We start from the raw sequence: 27,941 nt of genomic DNA, 5'->3' as shown, positions 1-27,941 counted from the left end.
CACATGGCAGAGTCTGACTGCTTACCTAAATACCTTCAAATATCTGCTCTCATGAAATCCCTTCTTCTCCTCATACACTGATATATATCAGAAGTCACCCTTAAAATAAGTTAAAACCAAACGTAATTGAGGTTAAAAAGCATGTCCAAAGTACCTGAAGGGAAAACAGCAAGGAAGGTCCATGTGTTCTGAGGAGGATGAACACCTTGTAACCCATACACTGCACATGTCCAGCAAAATCTGTACAAAACATGTGCCTGGATACTTCTTACACTTCACACAAAGGACAGACCATCTCCACTGCCTTAGCTACCCCGTGTCCTGCCTGCACAAGGGATAAAGTCCCTTGCCGTCTGCCCTCACATTGCAGAAGACCTTCAACTGCACCTTTAGGTTGTCTTCTGATTAAGCACACGGTTAATATTGTCCCTATATGTTGCTTATATGCAACGTGTTAACCTAGCTGAATAAAAAGGAAAGCAGAGAAAAAGTGAGAAGGAGAGGGAGTGAGGGCAAGAGAGAGAGGGAGAGAGGCCCTGCCCTCAGAACAGCCTTCCTGGGATCATGATGATTCAAGCACTGTCCCCTGTTTGGGATGCTGCATCACTTGCAGAGTGTCATTCCCAGTTATTCTTTTGCTGGCATCCCAGGAAAGTACTCTCTGTGGAAGCCTGTAGGCTTCCAGCTGCCAGCATCTCAGTCTCATATTGCTTGCAGCAACATGACTACATTGAGGATCTAGGCCTCTTCAGCCCAAAATGACTAGGACAGACCCTGCCACCTGAGAGCTCCACCACTTCGGCTTTCCAAGCACTCCTCAGCCATCACTAACATTATGGTGCTCACCATGGATTTTTAATTAACCTGCAGGCAGGGGTGGTCTTTCTCCAACTTCGTGAGGAAACAGAGGTTTCTCCATGGGTGTCTGGCTGCAAAATATTTGTAGTGCTGCCTGAAGGGAGTGTTAGCCACCTTGCTCATGGTGGGAGCCATGGAGCAAAAACACAAACTCATGAGCAGCCCTTGTTCAAATTCAGCAGGAAAGGGAACCTGCACCTTTGATGAATTTCTGCTTCTGTAGATCAGGGGGAAAGCTATGATGTGGAGGTGAGGGCAGTTTGCATGAAGAACCTTTCATCAGTGATGAGAGATGACACGAGACAAGATGGGATTAAATTACTTTTTCCCCAGCCAGGCAGCAGTTAAGTTCTGGAGGGATCAGACATGAAATGTGACTTTCTGTGGAGGACCTACCTGGCTTGCAAGCAGCTGGTTTTCAGATCATTTTATCTTCCATTTCTAACCAGGAAAGACTTTACACAGTAAGGGGGGAAAGTCCCTAAATTTTAGAAAAATGCAATAAAAAGTCATGAAAGTGACTTAAATTTTGAAGTTACAATATGTGGTTAGTGACTGACTTCATGGGTTGTTCCACACCTTCAATGTACTTGGAGGTACCCTGCTGTTGGCCCCACAACTCTAATTTTACCTCCAGACCATGCTAGTGGTTTCTCCATGGTGGCTGCCCGCAGCAGCTCCCTGATGCTGATGGTGCTCTGTCTTCTCCAGCTTAGCACCAGCACTGGGAGAAACTCAGCTGCCTGGCCCTGCCTTGGTCTAGAAGCAATGGAAGTAGCAAACACATGCATCTAACCTTAAACAAACAAACAAACAGACAAACATAACAGTGGCAAACACAGCTCTGGACAAAGCCTGGCAGCCTCAGCAGCTCTCTGTGCTCTGTGTCAAAGGAAAAGGCAGAATAATGCCAAGTTCAGATGCGAGCAGGTGAGATATAGTGCCTTGCAGAGTCAAAAGCAACACGCTGTCTCTAGTATTAATAGTTAATTTCATTAGAGCTGCACAAATCACCTGGTAGTAACCTTTTTGTTTATAGCTCTTGCAGGGGCACGCTGTTAAGTCTGCGTCACTCTTTTAGTTATTGCCTTTCCATGATGCACTTGTGGAGCATGTACTTCCTTGCAAAGCGAGTGCCAGTTCCCGAAACCCACCTGCTCAAATGCACAAACCCTGCCTCCTGCATCTGGGGGAAAACAGATTTATTAACCACCAACATCCACGGAGTAACAGAAACCTCCTGCTTGCTGTCTCTGTGCCAAGAGCAGCGGAGAGAAGGAGCTGCCACGATCCACACTGCACTGAAACATTCACAGCTGCCACAAAAGCTGGGTCCTGCAGGGCTCGGGAATGCCAGTGACTTGAGCCACCACCCCAGAGCTGGAAATTTGGGGTCACTGTATTGTTACATACTCAAGCCTGTGTGGCCGTAAGTGACAGCAAGCATTAAAAAGCTTAGCCAAAGCTTTTATTTAACACAGCAGGTCTGAACATCTTAACGATATAAATAGGCACCATTAATACTTAGTGTTACCCAATTGCTGAAGTAGGTTATAGTATTTTTTAGTTTAATTAGGGATAGCCCAATATATAAATAGGTTGTGGTTATGTTTAGCTGGGTACAAGGATTAGAGACCAGCTTAATACAGAAGTAGATCCCGATAGACCACTTAGGAAATAGAAAGAGATTAACTTGACGGTAATAGTAGGGCCCAGGCACAATGACGAACCCATGAGTAGTGGGTTTTGCTAAATAGGGATGGATGTTTATCGATGACAGCAGCCTGATGCCCGTGAAGCTTATGTCATTTCCTATGCTGAGACAAGGGCATCCCTTACGTATTCTGAGACAAGTAACTACTCCACGGGAATAACATTAAAGATTAAATTATCGCTGACACTGAGGGCAGGTGTCACACCAGGCACGTGCTGTGATCCTCGTCCTGCCTCCCCACATCACTGGCACCTGGTTTTTGGAAGTTGTGCTGCGTGGGTTTTGTTCAGACATCTGGAGCAGATCTCCAGGGTCCTCAGGTCTTAGGCTTTACATCTGTAAAATGATACGTGCATAACACAGTTCTTGTGAGGAATATTGGAAAAAGCACTGAGACAGTTAGAAGAAATCATAAGTGATGTGGAAAATACTCCAAAAATAACAATTTTGTTTCTAACTATTTAAAAGAGTAGTTCTGAAGTGCTTACCAAGCTGGGGATTGAAAGAACTGGGAGCAACATCATTATTATTTGACATACACAGTCAGAGACGAGGCTCCTCCATGCCAAGCATTATACAAACGTACATCAAAAATATTGCCCTTGCACCAGGCAGCTGTCAGCCTTGTTATTAAACCCAAGACATGGAAAATGGGAGGAAACAAAGAGACAGCACTGCTCAACAGGACAGGCAATGGCCAGGGCGAGTCAGCATCAAAACAGACATCAAAGCATTTGCAGAATAAGCAAAGAAGACTTTTATGAAGAATTTAACAGAGAAGGAAATAGCTCTGGGGTCCTTTGGGATCTTCTAGGCCCAAGGGGCAGCACAGGAAAGAGTATGGAGGAGTGGAAACTGCTGTTCAATTCTCCTTCATTACTGCGGAAAAGAATGGGATTTTCTTTGGAACATGGTTGAGTATATTTCCTCACTACACAGCCCCACAGCTTTTTGCATGGCTTTGTGCTGCCTATAGATTTATCATCCAGTCTGAGGCCATGCTCATGATCTATGCCACAATACGACATTTGGCCTAAGACAGTCTCTTTGTCTGAGCCCCACTTGGTTTTCCCAAAAACAGAAATCACAGAACATAATTAACTTGCCCATATTTAAGTTTTCTCATTTTTACATTTTAAAAATGCTTAGAACATCTTAGGCTAAATTTCCAGAAGTTAGCGTTAATTTCTTGCTGCCTTGGTGCCTTAATACTTTCTTTATTTCCTTTCTTTAACCTTGCACTGTAAAAAGTGTCTGAAAACTAGTTTCTTACCAAGCCTGTTGAGTTGGGCATGAAAACCTGTGCCTGGAAATGCAGAATCCTTTATGTTAAAAGACCAAAGGCTCGCCTGTGTGAGAACATAATGAAATAAGAAAATAACCACAATGGAAAAAGCCGAATAGATTTACAGTTTTAAAATAGCACACATGATACAAAAGTTCATGGGTCTATTTAAATTTCAACAGCAAAGATCGTGGTTTTTTTCATTAATGAAAAATGCATTCATTGCGGCTTTTAAGCGCCTCAATTTAGAAGTTGAAGGCAGTTTTTATTAATAGCACATGTAATCCCTGTGCAGGAGACTCTTGTGGCAGATCCATTTGCTCCTTAAGTAGGCAGATGGAGCAGGGGGTGCTTGGCCGGGGGGCCCTTGGCCATGGTGGCGGTGCCTTGGCCCCGCAGATGGTGAGGACGAGGCATGAAGGTCAGGACAAGGCTTCTCTGGAAGGAAATGTGGGTACAGACGGGTACGAGCCACGCTAGGACCTGGGTCTGAACACCTGGGGATGAGGACAATGAGATGGGCTACGTGGCTGCATCATGGCCATCGGGAGGGGAGCCAACATGATGCTCCGGGGAGCACAGGGCAGGACGGGCCACCTTCCTGGCTGTCACTGCCAGAGCTGACAGCTCTTTTCTCTTTCACACTCTTTATTCCGAGAAGTCCTCTGACATACAGAGAAAGCTGGCAGATTGGGGCTGACACCATCGCTGCAGTCTTCCTGGTTACTATGTGTGGATGCACGTCAACATTTTCATGGAAATAGTTCACGTGAGCCAAGCAAGCAGAACAATTGCGCTCTTCTCCCCTTTCTGAGAAGGCAAATATCTAAGGGAAAACCCTCCTTCCAGTACATCTTGATGCTGCAGTAAGGAGTAATCACAATAAATGTCCCAGAACCCACACTACCAGGATCCCCAGGGGACACCGCGTTTCCGAAATGGCAGATGCCCAATCTCCCCCTCCCTGGAGGAAGACGCCCTCCTCCACGTGTCCCACCAGTGCCACCAAAGCAGGAGGCCACCTCTTGGGAACGGCAGCAGGCAGTCTGAAAACCCTCAGCTAAAGTCTTCATAAAGGCAAAAAAAGAGACAAAAAGCAAGGAGGAGGTTTTAAGGAGGGCGTCATGCAATAGCAGAGCAGTGGGGAAAAGAGCCCAGGGCTACGACATGTCTGTCCCTCTGGTTGCCCTTTGAAGGAATTTGAGGAATGCCCAGAGCTGGTCTGAATACCATACACAATGCTTATTTTTTCCTGCTTGTTATAAATTCAATGCTGGACTGATTTCTGGCCCTACCAGAGGAATTCCAGCCCATCTTGCAGGTAGAAGGATGAGATCCTTCATTACTGGTAGAGTCTCTCAAATGAGCTACGGAAAGATGAAGATCAGTAAATGATAATTTCCAGCTGCCAATGCTTCCAGTACACAGAACAGAGCTGCCACGCATGAGCTGTGACAGCTCTCTGGAGAGGGGAGAGAGATGCCATAATTGCAGAATCCCTTTACATTAATCATTTTATATAAAGTTTCCAGTGGAAACATTTTGGCACATCTTGCACTTGAAAAGCACATGAAAAAAAAATATATATATATACGAAATATGTTTCTGCTTTTCAAACTTTCCCTTGTGTATTCCCCTAACAGCCCAATATTTGGCATCAGGTAGCCCCCAAGGCAATTCTGGTGGCTCACAAAATGCGAGCAGGGGAAGCGTGGGAGCTGCAATGCCTCCTTGCACCCACCGGGCAGCGAGGATGCTGTCTCACAGCTCTGCCTGCACGGTAACTCCCCAGCTATGCACTTTGTCTTGGGAGAAGTTGTGCAACGCCACGAACATTTATCTGGTGCTGAAATCACAGCACTGAGAGAGAATTCGAGGTGACTAGTCCCTGGTGGGGAGCTGACGTGTCTGAGTTAATGGGAAATCCCTTGCCGATGCTCGCCTGCAGGGCGGTCCCACCCTGCAGCTTCTGGCACCCCGTGAGCCTGGCTGTCTGTCCTCTGCACTTGCATCACTCCCAGGAGCACCGTTACCTTCTCTGGTCATTGCACACATTGGCACAGGTGGGTTTTATTCCTAGGAGGTAATTCTCAAAACGTGGTTCGGAGAAGCTGAGGGCACAGGAGATGCTGGTGATGGGGGAAGCTCAGGGAGAGGTCACCCCTCAGCTGGGTCTGCAGCGACAGCATCAGAGACGGGGAAGCTGTGAGGGCACAGGGAGCCCCAGGGCCCAGCCTGGTCATCAGGGAGATGAAAAGAAAGAAGAAAACAGCTCATGAATAAGACACCTGGCCCAACCTGAGCAATCCCTCCCAGCTGTGCCACCTGGTTCTCCAGCATCGCATAGCCCCAGGGCGGTTTGTCCCTACTGAATGCAGCACCAGGGGTGGTTCTGCAGTCAGTGCACCCAGCAGGAATGTTAAAAACATGATAAATGCTTGATACATGTGTTTTTACTGTAACCCACCACTGCGGTAGAGATAAGGGCTGCCAGTCCCTAAAAAACCCGCAGTGTTGTGTGCATTATGCTATACCAAATGTATGTATTGTTCCCCAAGACCTTTCAAAAAATGACAAATGATCTCAAATGCAGATATTTCTTTATGTATTATTCCCCTTTCATACCTCTGCTTCTTCTCTCACAGGCATTTTCTGGCACTTAAGTAAACAATTCAGTAGATTTCAGATCTGTCAAAGGCCCAGGTGGTTGGCATGATAATAGATAATAACTACTTGTGCATCCCTTACACAGACAGTCCTCATGGAGCTGGCTGCTGATACGAGTATGAGTAAGGATTACTGCACAACAACACTAACTGCAAAAGGAAGAAACAAAAGGGGATGACAGAAGGTCAGAATAATTTAAGTGAAATATCAGTAAACTGTCAAAACAGAATCAAAGCATTCTTTCCTCCTTTCTCTGTTCTTTTTTTTTAAACTATTATTATTTTTATTTTGTTTTTAGCAAACATCCTTACATGCAGTGCGGTGCTGCATCCCTCAGCTGATGCTTGTACACAAGGGCTTTGAATGAACTTACACAGGTGGCGGTGAGCATGCAAAACTGCAGATCTACAGAAACTCAGCTCAAAGGCTTTGTTTGGAAAAGGTTTTTTCTTCGGTGTTAAAAGACCACAAACAGGAGAATCTGCTGGCATCACAAAAAGTGCAGGTGAGCTCACAGATCCAAGAACCACACATTATGGGCCATATACTGAAATGTATGAAAAATATTTGTGTATGCATAGGTACAGTGTTAAGTTTTCCATTATAGCTCATTTTTTGTCAAAAAACAAAGAATTTCAACCAACTGTATGGTCATTTAAATAACTGCGTGCTTTATAACATCTCCATTTTGTGTGGTCTTGCTTCCTATATTTTGAGCACGCTGTTTACCATCTCCTGTTGCCAATGGTTTGGGTTCCCCTTCTAGGAGCTTTCTGTTTGTTCATTTTTTCATTAATTTCTGGTCGTTCATTGCTGCATCAGGCACAAACAGCAGTGCTGGCTGCAGCAGCATGTACGTTCCAGTCCTGATTTGCTATTTTTGGTTCCTAGGAGTATACACGATCCTAATCAAATTCATCTGTAAGCAAGTCAAGTGTGCTTGATTAATTCTAATGAGGAAAATCTGAGGGCATATAATTTCTGTTTCATTTGAGCGATGCTGAAAACTGGAAACCCATGTAGGAACGAAACGCATTTCTAAAACGCTGACTATACTTTCCTTTCTGCATGTTAGCTCTAAGCATTTACAGGTTAGGAGCAGGGTTTCTCCATTGCTGCTGCAATGGGGTTGCATATTTGTGCCTAGCTTTGCAGACATATCACGGTTTGTCTCTGAGGCCATGACATCCCACGTTCTGATAACTATTTAGACATCTCATCTCACTGATTTCAGTAACAGCAGCCTAAATATCTTGCAGGATCAGGGCCACGATCACTCACCCCAGGGACACAAAGAACAAACCCGTTTGTACCTGGCTGCAGGAGAGGTGCCAGCACCAGCGGGCCAGCGCGATGCTCCCCAGCAGCAAATATTCCTTTGCTGGCAGCGCCCGGGGATTCCTCTGCCTGCTTTGCTGCAGAGGCACCGCCTGCACAGCAAATCCATTGGCTGCTGTCTCCCGGTGTTTCGGTAATCCCGCTCATCATAAACAGCAGATGGTTGTCACTGCAGGCTGCAAAACAACTTAGGGCGCGAGCAACGCTGTGCTGCTTCGGTGCTGCAGAGCAGGAAATCCACAGGAGCGAGGATGCTGCAGTGCCTGGGCTCGGACCCCGGGAGGAAACATGGGGGAAAAGCGGGCAGCATGAGAGGGCAGTGGGTGCAGTCATGTCCAGCATCTGTGCAGGGAACAGCTTGGTTTGGTACCTATGTGTTGCTGTGAGTACAGAAAAGACAGTGCCTGTACTGTTCTCACATCTAGCACTTATGCAAGGGGCACAAGGGAGGGAAAGTGCGTTAGACTTGGTACAAAAACAAGTGCACAAGTTCTTCCAGTGCAGTGCAGGAGGAATTTGGGAGATTAACTCCAGCACAGTAACCTACAAAGCCCACCTAGCCCAACATGAGTGGATATAGGCACACAGGATTTTGCCAGCCTGTGTTCTGAGGTGCTCCCAATTGCGCGCTGTCCTCGTCCTTGAGTGCCACTGCTGTGTCCATGATTATTGTAACTCTCCTGAGATTCACCAGCTGCTCACTTTGGTGCCTGCACTGTCGTGACAGGCTGGGCCCTTAGGGATTTCCAGCATACATCTGAAGTATTCAGCAAGACCCCTGTAGCAGGGGCTGTTGTGCAAAAGGTTGTCCTTACCTTCTGTGCAGGCCCCTCTGTCAAAGGCTAAGAGAGAGAGAAAGAGAAAATAAATAGCTTGCATGTGCACGTGGGGTTAGGTGTGAGCTGTAGCTTGCTCTGTAAGGTCAGTTCTCACCCCCACCCGCATGGCACTTGAAGATCTCGTGCACTGCGAGTCCCGTGCCCTCTGAACCACAGTGGTGGGGGCTCTGAGCCCATCCTTACATGGATCTTACACCAGTGAGGAAGTGAGCTGGTCCCAGGGGACACAGGATTAGGGCATCCATTCCTGGCTCATGCTGCATTGAATACCTGAGCCCTGAGGCCACTTGTTTTAAAGTCATTGGCACAGTGTCTCCAAGTTAAGGGCTTTTGGGAATTCGGACATCACGCCTGCCTTCCATCTACAGACTCCCCGAATTGCTGAGGAAATACCTGACTTCAGCTGAGGGAAAACTAAATGATTTTGTTTGGACAGTACCTCCAAGGGAACGGATGGTCGGAGCCAACTAGCAGCAAGTTCACTTGTCCAACCAGTTTAATATCTAAGAGCATTTGAAAACCGTGTGGCTTTAATCCTGTGTGTGTAGTGCAATGAAGACTGCGCTGTGTCTACTACACATCGCCATTGAGTTGAAGAGACTGCTCCAAACTCCGCTAGGTTTCATCACCTTCTTCACGGCCCTTCTGTTTTGCCTGCTGAGTTGCTGTTATCCCATCTACTAACCCACCTTTTGGGCTGAATTTAGAGTTTACTGACAGAAATACATCCCTTGGGCAACTCAACTGGTGACAGTAAGGGGGCTGCACCCTGTGGCAGCATTTTCTGCTCTTGCAAGGGGCAAGCCAAATCTCTTACTTGTTTGTTAAGAAAGCTTAGCTTGCTGTTTCAAAACCCGACCAAAAAACTCTGAGCTATATATCGACCTCTTTTCCCCATTTCATGGAAGAAGAAAATCTTTTGTACTGGCTGACTTTCTGTGTCGCTGCTGCCTGTAATGGCACGGACAGAGGAGAAGTTTGTGCAGAGCCGACAGAGCCTGAGCACCTCTCGTGGGCCTCACGTCTGAGATGTTTTTCCGTGCAGTGTTTTGTAACGACTGCCATTTGCCATAAATGCATTCACAGTGTGCGTTTCTATATGTAAAGCTGTCAGCCCAACAGGAGTCCATCACAATGTTCAGCTTTGGAAACCTCTCTGTTATATCAGCAGTGATAGCAAACAGAAGGCACAACCATCCTGATTAATTAAACCCCATACAGCACCTCCTAGCAACCAAAGGCTGTTTTTCTAACACTTCGAGCTGGGACTTGCAAGAGCATAACTTAACCACATGGGAATGCACTATCTCACTCTCATGAGCTCAGAAGTCTTTAAAGGAAACATTACCTACCCAAATGCTTTCTCGGAGATGCCATCAGTGGCCGGACACACAGCAGGACCAACAGACGAGACGGACAAGTCACAGCAGGCCAGACGAAAAGGTCTGATGCCAGCTTGTGTATTTACAGTTATCAACTCTTCTGTTTTCCTGAAAGGCTAACGAAGCCACCCGGTCAGACCTTGGCTCCAAATGTGTCCGCCATGGCAAATCGTAAGGAGTTTTAGAGTAAGAGGTTTTGTGTTCCTGCACAAAAATCGGTACCTTTCTGGAAGCCATAAGAAATACTGAATTTCTGTCACTGAGTCTGGACAGCATAAAGCGTTGATAAACAACCCGAGACGTGCCCATCCGGGAAATTCCCAGCTTTCACAAGCTTTTGACTGACATCCTGACGTACACTGTCTATACAAGAGCAGCCTGCAGTACCCACATTACAGTACATTACTGTAGCCTCCAGCAATAAGTTTCCCAATTCTACTAGCAAGTGCAGCGTGGCATCCCACCCTTAAATCTGCTTTCAGCAAACCTACACTAAATCTCTCTGCTTGACTTGGCACTGGCAGGTTGTTATGGTATTACTTCAGTATGCCTGCAACCTTGTGTTTTTAAGATGCATCTTTTGCTAAAAAAATCTCAGCTAAGGAAAGCTACCAGAGAGTGATCTCAGGCATCCAGAAGTGCAAGGAAGAAAGGAGCCGACTTCCATTATTTACACTTGAGACAAACCAGGAGGCTCTGCAATCAATGTAATTGATTTACCTAGAGGAACTGATTTGCATTTAAATGTGTACCCACCTGCTGCGCTTTACCAGCTACAGGAGGTCAGTCTGCATGCTCTTTGCTGAAATTAATTAACGTGAGGAGGAGAAATTGATATCATAATTAATTTTCAACACTTTATGTTACAGGGAGGCCAGCAGAGTGTGTTTATGACCAGTAGGTCTCCAGGAATTAGGACTATACACACCTGGAGACCATTCAGGCCCCTGTCTGGAGTCAGATACTTGAGCATGAAGATGCACAGGGTGGGCTGGGCTGACAAAGGACCGCAGATTAATTCTCTTAGCCCTGAATGCACAGAGGGGGGTCTCTGGAGACTTCATCGAAGTTTCCAGAGATTATAAAACCATGTTTCCGTTCTAACACTTGTAACTGATTTTTTGAATTCTAGATTTTTTTTTTTAATTCTGCATTTTAGAATAATAAAATGCATCTTATTGACATTGAACCCTTCTCTGGTATTGAAGGGAATGTCAACATGACCTGGGAAATGCTGCCACTCCTCACTCAGGTCAACGTTGCATTATCCACTTATGATGCTGGGGATTCCTCATCGGACTTTTCTCTGCTGCACAGCCTGACAGTAACCAGTTTCCCTAGTTTCTGCCAGTTTCTCTACATCCCTCCTCTCATATACACTTCCAGCACCACAACTGTGCAACTCCTCTCCTAAAAAGGACAGACAGACCGTTAACTGGTGATAACCTGCCAAACCATCACTGAAAGTTGTTCCTCCTCAAAACCAACCACTCACAGACTCCCAGGGTGGCTGAGGCCGGCAGGGCCCTCTGGAGCCACCCGGTGCCACCCGTGCCCAAGCAGGGACACCCAGAGCAGGGTGCCCAGCACCACGTCCAGGCGGCTTCTGAAGGGCTCCAAGGAGGAGACCCCACAGCCTCTGGGCAGCCTGTGCCGGGGCTCCGTCACCCGCACAGCACAGAAGGGCTCCTGGTGCTCAGGGGGAGCCTCCTGGGGGCCAGTTTGTGCCCAGGGCCTCCTGTCCTGGCACTGGGCACCACTGAGCACAGCCTGGCTCCGTCCTCCCTGCTCCCTCCCCTCAGGGATTTACAGACAGTGATGAGATCCCCCTGGGCCTCCTCTTCTCCAGGCTGAGCAGTCCCAGCTCTCAGCTTCTCCTCAAAGGAGAGCTGCTCCAGGCCCTTCACCATCTTCATGGCCCTTTGCTGGATTCTCTCCAGCAAGGGCACACATTCGCCTGGCTTGGGAGGTTGTCAGAGAGCAGCAGCCCACTGCACATGGCAGCGAATGAGCCACCACGTCTGGACGGGGTCCCTCTGGCAGCATCCCCACCCAGGCACCCTGGGGACAGGCGGCAGGCTGGGGCTGAGGCCTTGTGGCCTGGTCCCCAGCCACAGCCACGGTGCCCCAGGACAAACCTCGGGAGCTGGGCTCTGGGACACGAGAGAGCTGCCTGCTCTCCAAGGCAGCACAAGGATCAGAGCTTCTTATCAGCACGACTGACCGGCACAACTGTTGTTTGTTACAAATCACGTAGCAAACCCTTTGAATCGGAAGCCGTAATAACAAAGGGCCATATGTTTCCTGGCTTTGCAGGTTATGTGGGGAGCTGGGGGAGGGTGGAGAAATGGCTCGGAATATCATATGGTTGAATAAAAGCCATTACTCTGCACCGAGGGGCTGGTGTGGGTCCCCATGGTGGACCCCTGGCCTGGATCCAGCCCCTCACTGGCCATGGCTGCAACCGGAGAGGTGCTCCCATGGAGAAAAGGAATTGAGGAGTGTCAGAGGAGATCAGCACTGACAGCGTGAAAATCTGCAGAGAGACCACATGGGGAACAACCGAGTCCAACATGCAGACAAGTCGGTGGGAATGGAGGCTCCAGGTCAGCTCCAGAGCTCAGGTTCGGAAGGACTTTGTTCAATTCCAGCTGGCAGCACAACCACCCTCAGCCGCCCCAAAACAGGACCTGCTGCTGACAACCGCTGGTAGCAGCCAGGGGCCGGACATTGGGCAATTAGTTTGAACTTGTCATTAAACCTGCCTGCGCATCAGGGCCTTTGGCAGAGACTGCTTCAAAGCTGCCTTCTTTCAACACGAGCTCTCACCAGTCCCATCTCCAGACAGCTCAGTAGGCTTTCATGGGGCTGGGAAAAGCAGAACACAAAGCGGCTGATAATAAACAACCTCTACAGGGAATTCATGGTCACCAGAAGTTGTCTGCCTGGATATTGCAGAATGAAGTGGAAGCTGCACCCATTTTTATATCAGTGATACAGGCAAATGTTTCCTCCTATTTCTCCAGATTTCTCCCCATGACCTTCCTCAGATGCTGCTGTCCTGGTTCTTAGAAATGCCCTTCAGATTCCACCAACCTGGAATCAACCCAGCCGGGTTTGGCTTGGATGCTGTAACAGATATATCTTCATGGGATGTATACTGAGCACATGGAGAGCACCCAGAGATTGAGTGCAAGCAGTCACACACGAAGAGTGAAAAATGGACAGCTCTGGGGAAAGACAAACAACATCTCAGATACCTTCCTTAGCAGATCAGCCCTCTGGATCTTTAACTTTCAATTCTCAGCAGAGTGCAGCTGAGCACTCTGAAGGGATGATGGCTCATAGGCATGAGGGGGAATGCCAGTCTTGCTTGAACTGGCTCTGATGATTTGGAAAAAAAAAAAAAAAAGTGCCAAACTTAAAGCATTGTTGCTCTCCTATTCAGCTCTTACTCAAGGATTTCAGGAGAAGTGTAGCCTGAAAGAAGTTTTGTGTGTGGTCTCAAGATTTTATTGCCTAATTGCAATGCAGCAAGATTTAATTCTGTCCCCCGGGACTCTGGCCCTCCCAAACGAAACACCATGATCCTGGATCCTGATACAATGACGCAAACTGGCCAAATTCGGTAATGGATAGAGCTGGGACCTTCCATGGTCTTAACCACCACTGAAGCACGTCTGAAGGTTTATAATGGATTATAATGGAGCAACCTCTTTGAACTATTACCAGGCATTGTAATTTAGAGAAGCCCTCAGGCTGCCTTAAGTTACTTATGAGATCCTACTGTCTTCTGCTGGCCCTGGAAATTAAAAGAACAGAGCAGTTTTATGCAGTCATTTCTGCTTTTCCCTCTTGGCTCATGATCAGGCCTTGGCGGAGGGTGCCAGCATCAGCTGGAGTTGCAGAGACACAGGTGCTTTGAGACTCAGCGGTGCAGCATCCAGCTTTGGGGTGCCTTGCCTGCATTCAGTATCCACAGCCCTGAGTTAGGTGCACACCTGGGGAGAGGGGGGGGTACCTAAAAAAGAATCCACAGGTACCTACAGCACTAGAAGAAAGACATGAGGGCTCTCCCTGCATGGTGACAAATCTTTGGCAGTGAAACACAGACCTGAGATTACCCCCAGGGACGTTAATGGATTGTGTAGGTGTTTAGAGACTTGAGATATTTTGCAGATCAGCCTGCAGCTGCGGGATGGTTTTAGGACGGCAGGTTTTCGGGTGCTTACAGCGGCACTCGGACAGCACTGAGGTAGCAAGCTCCTGCTGACGGAGCTGCAGTGCCCGCGCTCGGCTCTCCTGTGGGCAGCACGACCGTGCCTTTTACATCAGCTCTAAACACGCTCGGTGTGCCCTCTCTGCCAAAAGGTATGACCACATCGTAACTCACCGACGACAGAGCTCGCTGCTTTTAGCACAGAACATGGGCAGCGTGCCTCTTTTCTGTCTGGAAGCAGTTTCACAGGGGGTGTCCTTCGCAGCGGAGCCTCCCTGCTGGTCACAGGCGCTGCTGATGCAGGACAGGGCAGTGGTCCTCTGTCACCTCACCCCAAAGGAGCCCTGGCGAAGGGCTTTGCAGTCCCCTTGCATGCTGGTGGGCAGCCAGCGCTGCGCGACCCGCACCGGCACTACTGCGGGCGGCTGCTGCCACCCTCAGGTCACCCCTCGGAAAAGCTCAGCCTGCCTCTGGTGGATGCTGTCTCTGAAACAAATGATGAAAAGCAAGCTCCGCAAAGGCACCGGCCAGTACGATTCTCGCACTCGCTTGGCACGACAGAGTTGCTTGCCAAGGCCGGCTCGAGTTTTTTTTAACCTCAAGGCTCTGCGTAAGAGCTGGGACGGCTCTGACATGGACGGAGCCGACGCAAGATGGTCACGTCGTGTGCCCAAGTTGTTCCCTTGAGCTGTTTCGGGTCCAGAACTGGGACTGTGGCAAGGACCCGCCGCCAGGAAGAAGCACGGATTGCCTCAGCCCTGCTACCCCAATGCCCGCGGGCCGGCGCAGGTGGGCAGCAGGCCAGCCAGCTGCAGCGGGCGTGCGGGAACACGGGGCTGCGAACGAGCTGTGCTTCTCCGGGGAACGTGCCGCTGCAAGGGCTGGAACAGCCAGAAGGAGCCTGGGAACCAGAGCCAAAAAATAAATAAAAGGGGTGGCCTGAAGTCACCTTTACTTTCCCAATTCCGAAGTCCCAGGTAAATAGCTAGGTTTAGCCACCCTCCTCTTCCCATCATTAGCAGTGCGTCTGCACCCAGACCCACAGCTGTGGCAAAGCTTGGCCAAGGGCCCTGTGTCAAGCAATCCTAATAGTTCTCTCACAAGTGTTTTGGTTGCATTTGTACCACCACACACCTTGACTGCATCAACACGTACCAGCTGAGGGGCATAGGTCTCAACACCCTCGGGATGAGATAGCAATGGAAAAAATAAAAAGCATCGGGAGGTTCGGTGTTGCTCTGAAGGCTCTGCAGTAGGAGGGATGAGTTCAGATGAGCAAACTTTGCTTCTGCCCAGTCATTTGTAGCCAGGAGGTGGCTTTTATGGCTTTCCTGGAAGCTTCTTTCCAGAGGTTGCCTGCACGCTGAAGAAGAGACTAAGTCCAAATTGTTTTCCAAAAAAATTATGCTCATAAGAGTTTCATCTCAGCAGCATCAGCGATATTTTTGTCCCCAGCTTGTTCTTCCCTCCCAATACTAGTCTGTTGGATTCTAACACCATCATAGCGGGTAGGGAAAAAAACAAAAGTTTTCTGAGCTTTTGCTGAGATCAAGGTTGAGATTTTAGATCAACTTCTTAAAGACCTTTGCAACACCTTTGGAGAATGGGGGAGATACATATTACGATTACAATTGCTTTGGGGTTGTGCCTTTTTTAATTTTATGGTCATGCAAAACAGCATACAGAAAGACTCAATGACTAGGCAAAGAGTAGAACCATTGCTAAAAGCAACTTGAGGAAAGTGTTACTTGGTGTTTCAAGTTCAAGTGGCTTCAGGTGTAGGCAAGCTTCCACTGCTCTCCGCATGCCCAAGAGCACTTGGTTAACACTGGCTTCAGGGAGCTGCCGACATGCTGTCAGTAAAAGATCTCACAACCCTTTCCAGGCTGCTTTCATAGTGCCTGGTATTAAGTTTCCCACCACAAAAGATAATTCCTGTATTCTTTTATCATATCAGGTCTTTAAATCTCATTGTCCCTGATCAGATTCTATTGTTTCACATCCATTGCAGATTTTAGATCCCAATGAACAATGGAAGATGATAGCCAGTGGCTGCTTTCCCTCGCAGATCTATACTTTCTCCATACTCCTAACAGAATCCAGGAGATCACTGAATGACAGAATGATGTACATTGGAAGGAACATTTAGAGGCTATATAGTCCATCCCTCTACTCAAAGCAGGGCCAACTTCAAAGTTAGATCAGGTTGCTCAGGCTTTGTTCATCATTGTTGGTTTGGGGGTTTGGTTTTATTTATATATTTATTTTTGGTGGACCATAAAGGCACACAAAAACTAAGTCAGAAACATTCACGAATGTGGAATTTCCCACGTGAGATAAATGGTACCAGATTTCCATATGGGTAGAAAGTGCAAATTCTGTGTGCATCAGTTGCAATGCATCTGCCTGTCAGACTGAAAGGTATCAGAAAACATGACAATGTTAAGTAGCAATTTTCTTACCTAACTTTGGCTTAAGACACTTGCCCAGATGTACATCCAGGAAGAAACAGCAACCTAACTGGTCTGCAGTTAACCGCCTTAACCTGTTACCCTTTTTCCTCTTTTTGCAGCTCCTTGCTTTGTTCATCACATACCTGCAGGCTGTAGCAACAACCATTTTATGATAACTTTCTTTATTACAAAAATTCAGCTTATTCAGATCACTGTCCATCCTCTTAGCTGTACGAGTCAAGGAAAAGGAATATGTGCTTTTGTGCTGTCTATGTAAAAAAGGCTGTTAAAAGTCCACCAGGCAAGTTTAATCCTGAACACCTGCAGCTTCCAAAACGCTATCAGTATTTTTTTGAGAGTTTGCACTGCCATAAAGGTTACAAACATTTCCATCTGGATCATACTTTCAGATTTGCAGTGATTCACAAACCAATAGCAAAGAGAATTCAATGGCTCTGTAAAAGCTTAGAGACGTCAGCCAAGAGGAAACAAAAGTTTTGCCAGTGTCTTCATGGGCGTTTGCCAAGAGCAGGAGAAGGGTGAGACCCAGGAATCCCAGCATCCATTACAGAATATGGGGGACAGCATTCTCCCTCCTTTGACCAAATGTGGTGCATTTTTTCTTTTCGGTAGTGATATCTGGGTGGGACAGAGAACAACCAGAAGCAAGAATTACAAGAAGAATCCAGAACAACTCCAGAATCACAGGCAAAACCTATGAGGGAATGCCACTTGCTCCAACTGGTCAAATTTACCAGTTCTGAGCCTCACACAAGCCTGGTATAGAAGGAATCGGGAGATATTTTAGCTGCTCAAAACAAAGAAGTCTTTACTGTATATATATTCCTAGTGCATTTTCTTGCAAATATTTATAAATTGGTGCAGAATCTAAGGGGAACAGTGAAAACACGTTAATATGGAAGTCTTGCCTTTTCCTCCCATCTATTTCCATCTCTCTTTTAATTCCTAATTCAAACTAGGAAGGCAAGGAGGCATTTCAGCAGAAGGGTTTCCAATTCCAGAATATGGACAAAACAAGCTGTTTTCTCCTACCCAGTCTTAGCAGTACACTAGCCATTTTTGTGGAAGCTTTCAACCCAACACAAAAATAAATTGACACCAGAAAATTGATGGGAGAAATGTTAGCCCAAACAGGAAAAGGGAAAGGTTTCAAAGTAACAAGAGAATGGGAAAAGTGCCCTGTAGTAGGAAATCCCTGCAAGCTTTAGTGTTAGGAAAGACTGCTTACCCCTTTTACACTCGTAGGATATATATTAAATATTTCATTAGCATGAGCGACCCACAAAGGTTCATCTACTTAACTCAGTGCCTTGGGCATCTAATCCAGATCCCAAGTCTGTGAGGTTTATGGGTCAGCCTTGACTCGTGCCCAGAACTCTGCTGACCTGATGAGGCTGTGCAGGTCCCTGCATCCACACCGGTTACGGGACAGGACAAAAACCCCACCAGAGTCAACCCGTTCCAGCTGGAGGGAGGAAAATTCAGGCTGCTGCACTTTTATTGTTCAGCAAACTCCATCCATCAGGATGAGCCTTGAAAAGCCAAGGGTCGTGAAGGAGCTTACTCACGCTCTAGAAAACTAAAGCCTGGGCCAAGACAGTCATAATGAAGAAAGGAAAAAGACCTTCAGCTAATTGACAGAAAATACCAAAAAACTAGCTTGCAGGGGCACAGGCTTTTGTCAGAGTGACTGACATCTTGCCTATTTGGAAGGAAATTAATTAAAGGAGAATGAGGAGCATATGTTGTCAAGTGGGTGTAAATCAAACTAAGCAAACAAAGGAGCACGGGGAGAACTCAGGCTGGCATCAAGGCTGCAAGAAAAGAGAACAGGCTGGAGGAAGCAAAGGCTGCAGATGTCTTTAGACACATTTCCTTCGCATCAGCTTAGATTTCAACAAGCTGATGAAAAGCTGGGTGAAAGACAGCAGCAACCAATACATCTAAGCTCGGAAGTTTCCAGCGAATACTCGCAAGTCGGTTTCAGCGTTCAGTATTACTTCTCTGGGTCCTGATTCACAGAATCAGTGGTGCTTGTGCAGACGTGGTGGTGCTTATCCCCTCCTGAGTGGACAATGCATCACACACTGCAGGTCCTGCGAGTGTCTCTGTCTGCACTTCTATGAGGGCAGCCTTGCTTTTGGTGCAAAGGAGGCTCTGTTAAAAACAGATTTCGGCTCAGCTTATCCTTCAGTTATGCTGTAAAGCCAAAAGTGGTTTTCCTCATTGTTCTTTATAGCCTTCCCAGATCTTCCAGCCACAAACACATCATTTGTTTAAGCCACACATAAACAAGCATTTTCATTCAATGGAAAGCACATGAAAGAACTACTTTCCTTCTGTGTGTTTCTTGCCTGCAAGGGCTGGAGTCTGTCTTTGCAAATTCCTGGTGCTAACCCCAAGCAGTTGTCAAAGCTTGTTCCATATTTGGCATTTTAAGAAATTCCTGAGTTTATTCCATTACAAAATCGTTCGGTCATTATTTAGCACCCGTTTGTAGCAGACGACGAGTCAAAGAACTTCAAGATCTCTAAAAAAGGCAAACCCTTGACTGGACTTGATGTCAACCTGCTGTCAGAATTCATCACAGACCTACTGCAGTTGTGATACAAACTTGTCATACATTTCCTTGGCAAGAAGTGAATAGAGTTGCCATTCAGACTGCTAATGAAAAATGATATAGGGTCACTATCTAAATCACCAAAAAAAAAAAAAAAAGTGAGCCAAGATGGCTAAAAACTGAATCAACAAAAATAGTCATATGAAACCAGTTTAAAAAAATGTTGCAATATAAAGCAATAAATAAAAAAACATCCTTCTGCTTTTTGAAATCTGCGCTGGTCCCAACCAAGAACATGCAGTACGTTTGTGTCTTTGGCACTGTGCCCTCTACCAGAAGTAAAAGAATTTCTCCCAAATCCCCTCCTCCCAGCTAAGGGCTGGCAACAAACATAATATTGATTGCTGCATCTGCGGGTTGGCTGACAGCGCTCCCCCCCGGTGTGATTCAGAGCCCCGCAGAAGCCATTCTAAGGTTAGCAGACCATTCCCTAAGAACACCTGCCTTTGTGACTCATCCTGCCCTGCTGTCTGCGCCCACTGGTGCAAACCCGCTCCCATCGGTGTCCGTGAGAGCACCCTAAGACATCTGTCAGCTCAGACAGAACAATAACCTGATAGTCCTCGATATCTCACTCATAGCAGCACCGGGACTTCTGGCAAGCCCTGTGCTTGCCACTGGCTGCCTCATGCATACCTCTACACACTATGTATTTTTCCTACTTTTGCTAAAATACAAAGACTATCTGGCAATCTTTGCTTAGTATTGTTGAAAAAAATAAGCTGCTTTGCCACAGAAACCTGTGGTTTCTGCTCCTCTTGTTTTTCATGTTGCAATCAAGAAGCCACTGTTTGAGACCTATTCTAGGCAGACCCGCCTTAGTCTTTGGAGTGGATCTATGCGAAACACAAGGTGGATGAACGTTTGCATCCTTCAAACACTGGAACAGAGAGCCGAGGGCGTTAATCAGCACCTTATGTTTCAAGCATGGCACTAGAACACAACCATGGCTTCAACAGTCCTTGCCGCTCCCTCTCTGCAGAGCAAGTCTTGGGTCTAGGAGACTAGTACTGCTTGGTGGGACCTTGCAACAAAGGCTGCTTAGTGCTCTACAGCTGGTGTCGCTGGCAGTAAATCCAGAAGCCACATCTGAGCCCATCTGCTAGGACCTGACAACTCGTCTTTCAGCACCAGCCACCTTCTCCATCCTCTAGAATTTCACATTTGTTAAGAAAAGGGGCAACACGACCCTGTGGAAACTTGAAATCCTCAATATACCTTATCAGTCAACAATCACATCACGGTAAGATCACCATGGGGCCTTTTCCTTGTAGACATTTTTCACCTATGGGTGAAGAAATTCACATGTCTACGTGCTGCACTTTGTATGAAAATATTGATTATGATACCATGATTATTTGAGCAGGATGGGCTAATCTCATTTGGGGATTTTTGCAGACTACTGTGGGAGAATTACAGATGGCATGCTGAATTAGTCCGTATTCATGCTCCCTGTATTTTCCACAACCTGTTCTTCCAGTGAGAACTGTAGTTTTCTAGGAGACATCAAATTTCTGAATCAGAGTTTCAATCTGTATCACGTGTAATGCCCTATTCAACCTGTAATTTGGGTAGTGTTGTCTTACCCAAACAACCAAGTAGCACACACGTTCTTCACGCTCAGAGATGTGAGGGGTTAAAGAGGGGCGTCCGTCTGGCTGGTTGGGTGCATGCTGGAGGAGCCTTGCGCTGACCATCACCATGCAGCTGCCACGGCCAGAGACCTGGCATAGCAGGGCACAGCTCACGTTTGTATAGGCTGCTTTGGGCTTCTTAACCTTGAAGCAACATTACTTAGTGTTATAGCCCACCTGCCAGAAATCCTTCCCAGAGCAGCGATCTGAGCCTGGATCACCTTTACACACAGAGCTGTGCGTCCAAGCTCTCATCACCTCCAGCCTCCTGAGAGCTCCACGGTGTTCCGGCATCAGCTTTTCATTTATTTATTTAAAACCTGCCAAAATACAACTCCCCTGCAGGCCAAACAATGCAAGGTTTCTTTGCCAGACGTGTGTCCTGCCAGCATGCAGCTGCCGTTTTATTGTGTGGAGTGGTGCGTGGTGTGACAGCGAGCAGGGCTGCCCGAGGGCAGGGACTCAACACGTGAGGTCAGAAGGCTTGCTGAGATAACCCTGAGGGACTGCCTTCGTCAGAGAAGATGAAACGTGACATGGTGTGGATCCTGGAGCAAACTTCCTTCTATTATATACCCAGTTTCCTCAGGCGTTGCCAGCTGACTTGCTCCAAACCAGAGTGCACTCGTGTGTATTCAGTGGAGAGATGACCCAGGTCCCACAAACAGCAGTGGAACCAAACAGGCAACTACTTTTTCATGCAGATACACAAAACCACATTTGAGACCAGCAACAGCAGAGAACAGAGAAGTTGGCATCCTTCCTACAGACAGACAGGGGCACAACTTACAAACTTAAGGGCAACACAGATCTAGTATCTTCACTGTCAGATAACTGTTAATTACAATAATCATTATTGCACAGAATAGCTAAAATCTTTCTTGAGTTACAAAGGTGCAGGCAAATCTTGGCCTTGCTAATTAAAATAAGTTGTGGGTGCCGTAAGATATAAGACAGCTTTTGTCTAGCAGACAATGGGCACCACAACAGCAAAACACCTGGATAAACATGATCACCACCATGCTCCACCACAGGCAGGGTGAGGAACAGGCTCTTTAAAGACAGCCTAAAATATTAAAAAATTAAACTCTGTTTACTAACATCATTCTAATTGTACCAAGGAACAAAATTTGCATGGCAAAAAATGTTCATAATTGATGTCTTTCTCCATCATTCCCTCACTTTGTTTTTCATTATTTTCTTGTGCAATTCAGCCATCAAACTCAAAAACCTTTCTGAAATAGATGTCTGTGTTGGAGACAAGTCAGTGCATCTGATTTTCAGTTCCCAAACTGCATCAAAATGTAAGGAAAATGCTTGATGATGGGTTAGGATGGACTGTGAACTCCACGACAATCTAGGGGGAGGGAGAGCACTGTTATAACATGTAGAACAAACCAATCGATTGTTTTCTGAAAGCTGGTTGGGCTTTTTAATGAGCCACTGCTATCACAACAGGTTCCAAATATCAAAAGGTCATGCAAAATGTGGCACTAAATGCAGCCCTATTCTTGCTCGAGGTCTTTCAAATTCTGTAAGTTTGCAGGCTTTCTGAAAATTATCCAATCTTCTGTTATTCTGGGCCCTTTGAAGTACTTCACTTAAAAGCTGTAATCTGATTTCTAGCTTTTGTGCCTTCAGAGAAGAAGGAAAATATAGTTATAAGAAAAATATACAGTGAAAATGTGTGCAGTACTCCAGTGTTTGACGAAAGGTGTCCTCAAAGGTAGTTAGCTAGAAATTAGATAAGCCTGTACTCTGCATGCCTGAGAAATGAAGTTTGTTTATTTTTCCAAGTAAAAGCAATAGGTGAATTTCATAACATTTTGACACAATAAGCCATGGCCTCAGACTTTAAGACCTCAGTGGCTATAGCTTCTACTATAATTAAACTGTAAATTCAAGGGAACAAACACCTCCCCTTGTTGTAAAGACAATTATACAGATTCATAACTTTTCGTTGTCAAAACAAAAATCCAGCCAGACTCTTGTAAACAGCATATGTATGTATATAGCATTGCCTAATCTCACAAAATGTGGCTGATGGCTTGCCAGCCTTACAAGTAATAAATCATTATGATCCAATGAAAACCATATAACAAAGTAGACATACCTAAGAATGCATATAAAAATAATCTTACTAATTATGATATCAAAGGAACAGAAGACTTGAAAGCAAAGTTAGATTTAAAAACCTGTATTACAATTATTGCAATTATGATTAACTTAGTAATAACTGTAACTTTTTATAAACCTCAGGAATCGTATAATCACATTTATCCAGAAACCTCATCATAAACACCTGAAACAGAATTTGGCAAAAAGAACAAAAGGTAAATGTACATTGGTTGTTTTACCATACCTGTGAGGAGGAGGATGCAAGTGGTAGGGAAAGACACTCAAGTTTTATTGGGCGGGGGAAGTTGGACTCGTTACATTCTGGAAAATGAAAGAAACTTTCTCTTTGATCCTTTCAAGGAAAGGATCAGCTAGAGCCTGATGCTGCCCGGAGAAATGTTTCCATTGCATCAGCTGTGACATAGAGAGTGGTTTCTTTGAATTAGGCTTCCCCTGGTCTTGTCCAAGCTGGCAACTTCTAGATGCAGAAGGCTTTTCTGAGGAAGGATCTGAAAAAATGATGCAAAAAATTAATCAGAGAAAACTGAGACAGAGAATTTCAGTCTGAATCAATAAGCCAGTTGGTGATAGTAAATGAGAGAAAATAGAACATCATACAGAATTGTTCTATGTCAATGAAAACCAAATGGATGTATCCACAGTACGAGGGGAAAGGTTCTCTTTTTTGCTCTTTGATCAAATTTATCAAAATCATCATCTGCTAGCACAAAGATGAATTTTCTCACAAATAGATGGGAAAGGAAATATCCTATCTGGCAATTTCCTTTCTTTTGTCTTCCCATTTAGGTGACATTTGGGTTGCTCCCATTCTTTAATTCTGAATGTAGAAGTATGTTGCAGCAAAACTCAAGCTAATTTCTATTTCCTCTCAAAGGAGTCATTCCAACCAGTTCGGAACAGTTTGAATAGCTATTTCATTGACTCAGCACACTAGAGGTGGATCTCTAGTGCACTCTGTACATTCTGTGGTGGTTTTACCAGCTGGGCAGCTGAGTTCCACCACAACTGCTCTTTCATTCCCCCTCCTCAAAGGGGAGAAAATACGATGGAAAGGGCTCAAGAGTTGAGATAAGGATGGGGAGATCATTCAACAATTATCGTCACAGGCAAAACAGACTCAGAGTAGGGAGGTTAGTAAAATTTATTGCCTATTACTAAAAGCTAGAGCAGTGAGAAACTAAAAGCAAGCTATAAACACCTTCCCCATATTCACCCTCTTCTACCTCCTTCCCCCGTGCAGCACAGGGGAATGGGGAATGGGGGCTGTGGTCAGTCCCTGACACTTCGTCTCCGCTGCTCTTTCACGGTCACTCTGCCCCTGCTCCCCGTGGGGTCCCTCCCACGGGATGCCGTCCTTCCCGAACTGAGCCTGCGGGGGCTGCCCACAGGCAGCAGCTCTTCAAGAACTGCTCCCACACGGCTCCGTACCACGGGGTCCATCCCCCAGGAGCAAACTGCTCCAGCACGGGTCCCCCACGGGCGGCAGCTCCCCCCAGACCCCTGCTCCTGCGTGGGCTCCTCTCCACGGGCTGCAGCTCCGGCCCGGGGCCTGCTCCTGCGGGGGCTCTCCATGGGCCGCAGCCTCCTCCAGGCCACATCCACCTGCTCCACCATGGTTTTGGAGCCGTCTGGAGCTGGCTCTGATCTGACACGGGGCAGCTGCTGGGCTCTGCTCACAGAGGCCACCCCTGCAGCCCCCCGCTACAAAAACCTCACCGTGTAAACCACCGTGTAAATACACATTCACATTATGCCAAGTGGTTCAATATATGTTATATTGTATACTGTATATTACAGTAAGGAAAAGACAATTCCCTGTGAAGCACAAGGTGAGGAATTCACTTTGAACAAAGCATCCTAGAGTGCTAAACAAGAGCAGGTCATCGCAAGGTATGTCACTTATTGCTGACTTCACAATTCATCTGATGCATGTGATAAATGAAGAGATCAGTTTGGATGAAAAAAAAACCACATCACTGCTGCTATTGGTTTAAAACATCATCAAATATTTTCACATCAGCGCTACGTGCTCCTTAAGAAAGACAAGTGATATGAGCAGCACGATGACTCCGAGTACTCTTGAGATTTTTAAGCTTTTGGAGAAACCGTAAAGACTCCCATAAGCAAGACTCTCCTTTTTATTGACTTATGATACACATTTGCACTAGACATAAAACATATTCTTTTACTGTCCAGGAGAAAATTTAGACTAGATGCTCTTCTCAAGTCCTTACAGATTCTGCATTCCTAACTCCATAGATAAAACAGTCATCAAGTAAAATAATAGGCTTACACCTTTGCAGCTGATCTGAAAGCCAGTACAATAGCAGGCAACCCATCTGCACAATCCACACAAAGTTAATTGCTTCCCTTCAAGACTCCTGTGGCTTGCTAAAGATGGCCCCAGTGTGAATGGACAACAGGAGCTTGGTCAAGAACATCCAGTCTCACTGGTAGATATAATGCAGATCATTATGAAAAGTTTATATGTTTTGAAATCTGCATTACATTGTTTGGCTCTTATATAGTTCATTTTTTTGAATCATACTTGCTAGAAATGGAGGAGACAAATCAGTAAAGGTTTTGGCCTTTTCTCTGTGACAACATGTATTCCTAGTGACCTGGAAGCTGGTTCCACAGTAAAGTAATTCGATGTATTTCTGGAAAGGAAAAATTCCAGAGAGGAATTTTTAGGAAAGGCAAAGAGACCAACAAATGGTAGTTGCATTCTGGGGTGATCAGACATGAGATCATGGTTTACAATTTGACCAAAGAACTGATGAGCTAGTTTTTCCTGTGCTCTTTAGGAAGCCAAACCTTCCCCTGCTCATTCTATCATTTCCAACATTAAAGTTTAAGAATGACCTTCAGGGTTTCTCTTGATTTACCACCACAAAGGTTCTATTCACTGGGACCAACATACGATTACCCTTGATGGAGTCCTGGTTACATTCTCTGCCCTGAGATCTAAGAGACTGATGCTGTGGTTGCATAGACGGAACCAATGTGCATTCAAAGCATAAGATAAGCAGTGAAGAGTGTTAAGACAATTGCAAAATCCTAAATAAAACTATATGCACCAGTGGTCAGCACTGAAGTAAAAGAAAATTTCTTTGGATCTCTGAACCTGCATCATTGCACACCAGCGGGAAAAAAAAAAAAAGAAAAAAAAAAGACTGGTTAAGATTTAACACTACAGCTGCGTTTTCTACACAACTCCAGTAACAGTGCTTAAGTGGAGGCTGGCATAATTTGAACATCACTTACTTACTCATACAAGAACAGAAGGTCTAATTTTTCAATCATTAAAGAAAGATATAAAGACAATGAAATCAATAGGTGGAGCAAAAATAAGGAAAAACCTCACATTGTCATGGTTACAGAGGCATTGTGCTTTCACTAACCAAGTCCTCCCCATTTTGGACAGAATGAGTTGAGAGAGGAATACAGCTCTAGCCTATCGCACAGAGACTTGAAAACCATCAAGCAAAATAATCACATCAGGTCTCTATTAATTAATTACTTGCTTATGTCTGTTTAGAACATGTGCCTTTGTAGCCATTCCTTTGGCTCTTTTTATTGTGATATCTGTTAATACTACATATACATATTTTATACCAAAAGGAAAGCAATGTACTAGGGCAGTAGACTCTCTTTCCTTTAAGAAATTGGAAATTGAATTTATCATTCCTGTCCTTGAATATTTAGAAACAAAACACCACATTTGGCACAATGGCATTTGATTATAATGAATCACTAATTCAGCTGGCCATAGATAATTCAAGGAATTAAAAGGCATGATATAGGAATTGGTTGTTAGGGTAAGGAATGAATCTTTTCTCTTCTTCATCTTGTTAGGGGCTCCTATGAATCAGAAAAATCAGGCAATATGTGGCAGATCCCGTAATGAAACTCATTATTTCAGTCCTGTTTTTCTGAGCATTGAGTTTTCTCCAGTGACAGACTGTATATTCAAAATGGAGGTATTTCCTCATCAATGTCCAGAGATAATGGAAAAGAAACTCACTTTGATGGTCTTTGTTTCCCATACAATCGCACTCCAGCAAGTCATGGGTAACACAGCTGGAATCTTCATGAAGTGTGAAGAGATTTTTGAGCTCTTCGACAGAAAAATGGATGTGTTCGGAAGTCTTGGAAAGGTCTACAACTGCCCCAGAAAGATCTTGTTTGCTGATCTGTCTTTGATAAATCTTTTCTTCTATTGAGCCTGGATTGAAAAAACAACAGATACACTGGGATAATTTTTGACTAGTACTTGCCAAGAAGAAAAGTCAAATCCATTTCTTCACAACAATATTCACAGGAAATGCTGAACCACTATTTTGAACTACTAAAAAAAGAGCAAGGAAAAGGTAAATGAGTCAATGTGATGTCGCTATTTTAACTGATTTCAGAACAAATTATTTATATTTTAAAAGAATAAATAATTTCCAAAAACATTCTCTCTCTTTCTTCTACTGGCAAAATCTCAATAGCTGTCTTAGTCTGGAGTATATTTGAGCACCATCTCTGACCTGTGGTTAGCAGTCTGTAAATATGTACAGTATGTTTTTGACCATCTCTCCACACTCTGGCCATTGCCTGAAGAAAGAAAAAAAAGATGAAAAGTATTAACAGCATACGATACGGTAGAATTTCAGCTAAAACTTAGCATCTGCTGATCAAATTACCAGATCTGCTAGCTCATTCAAAAAGATGTTGTCCAAAGAAAGCATTCTTCAGTAGCTGTCTTTGACTATTTTTATAAAAAT

General features: G+C 45.5%; 1 protein-coding gene and 1 long non-coding RNA gene across 8 annotated transcripts in view; both read right to left on the bottom strand.

Annotated features, from left to right (window-relative positions):
- Positions 1–308: 308 nt before the first annotated feature.
- Positions 309–10,862, bottom strand: LOC310894986. Of its 2 annotated transcripts, none has more exons than XR_014580333.1 (3): positions 10,054–10,862; positions 3,846–8,704; positions 309–2,908 (listed from the first exon to the last, which is right to left on the bottom strand). It is a non-coding gene; the product is annotated as an uncharacterized lncRNA (long non-coding RNA). The 2 variants fall into 2 exon arrangements; XR_014580334.1 differs by having other exon boundaries at positions 309–7,005; positions 7,838–8,704.
- Positions 10,863–11,571: 709 nt separating this feature from the next.
- RAD54B (RAD54 homolog B) overlaps positions 11,572–27,941 on the bottom strand; it is a 74,966-nt gene continuing 58,596 nt past the window's right edge. For 2 of the 6 annotated variants that reach the window (XM_083825595.1, XM_083825597.1), the window contains exons 13-15: positions 27,705–27,771; positions 27,197–27,397; positions 22,796–23,657 (exon numbers count right to left, since the gene is read on the bottom strand). In XM_083825595.1, coding sequence (XP_083681721.1) covers positions 23,437–23,657; positions 27,197–27,397; positions 27,705–27,771 — 489 coding nt within the window. In that variant the 3' untranslated portion in view covers positions 22,796–23,436. Of the gene's footprint in view, positions 17,395–18,161; positions 22,388–22,795; positions 23,658–27,196; positions 27,398–27,704; positions 27,772–27,941 lie in introns of those variants that run through there. The other 4 variants (XR_014580287.1, XR_014580288.1, XR_014580289.1 and 1 more) reach the window with 4 other exon arrangements.

This window comes from Anser anser, assembly GCF_964211835.1.
Source record: "Anser anser genome assembly, chromosome: 2".
NCBI classification, from domain to species: domain Eukaryota; kingdom Metazoa; phylum Chordata; class Aves; order Anseriformes; family Anatidae; genus Anser; species Anser anser.
Note: the sequence above shows the minus strand (reverse complement) of the source record. Positions and strands in the feature narration are given on the sequence as shown.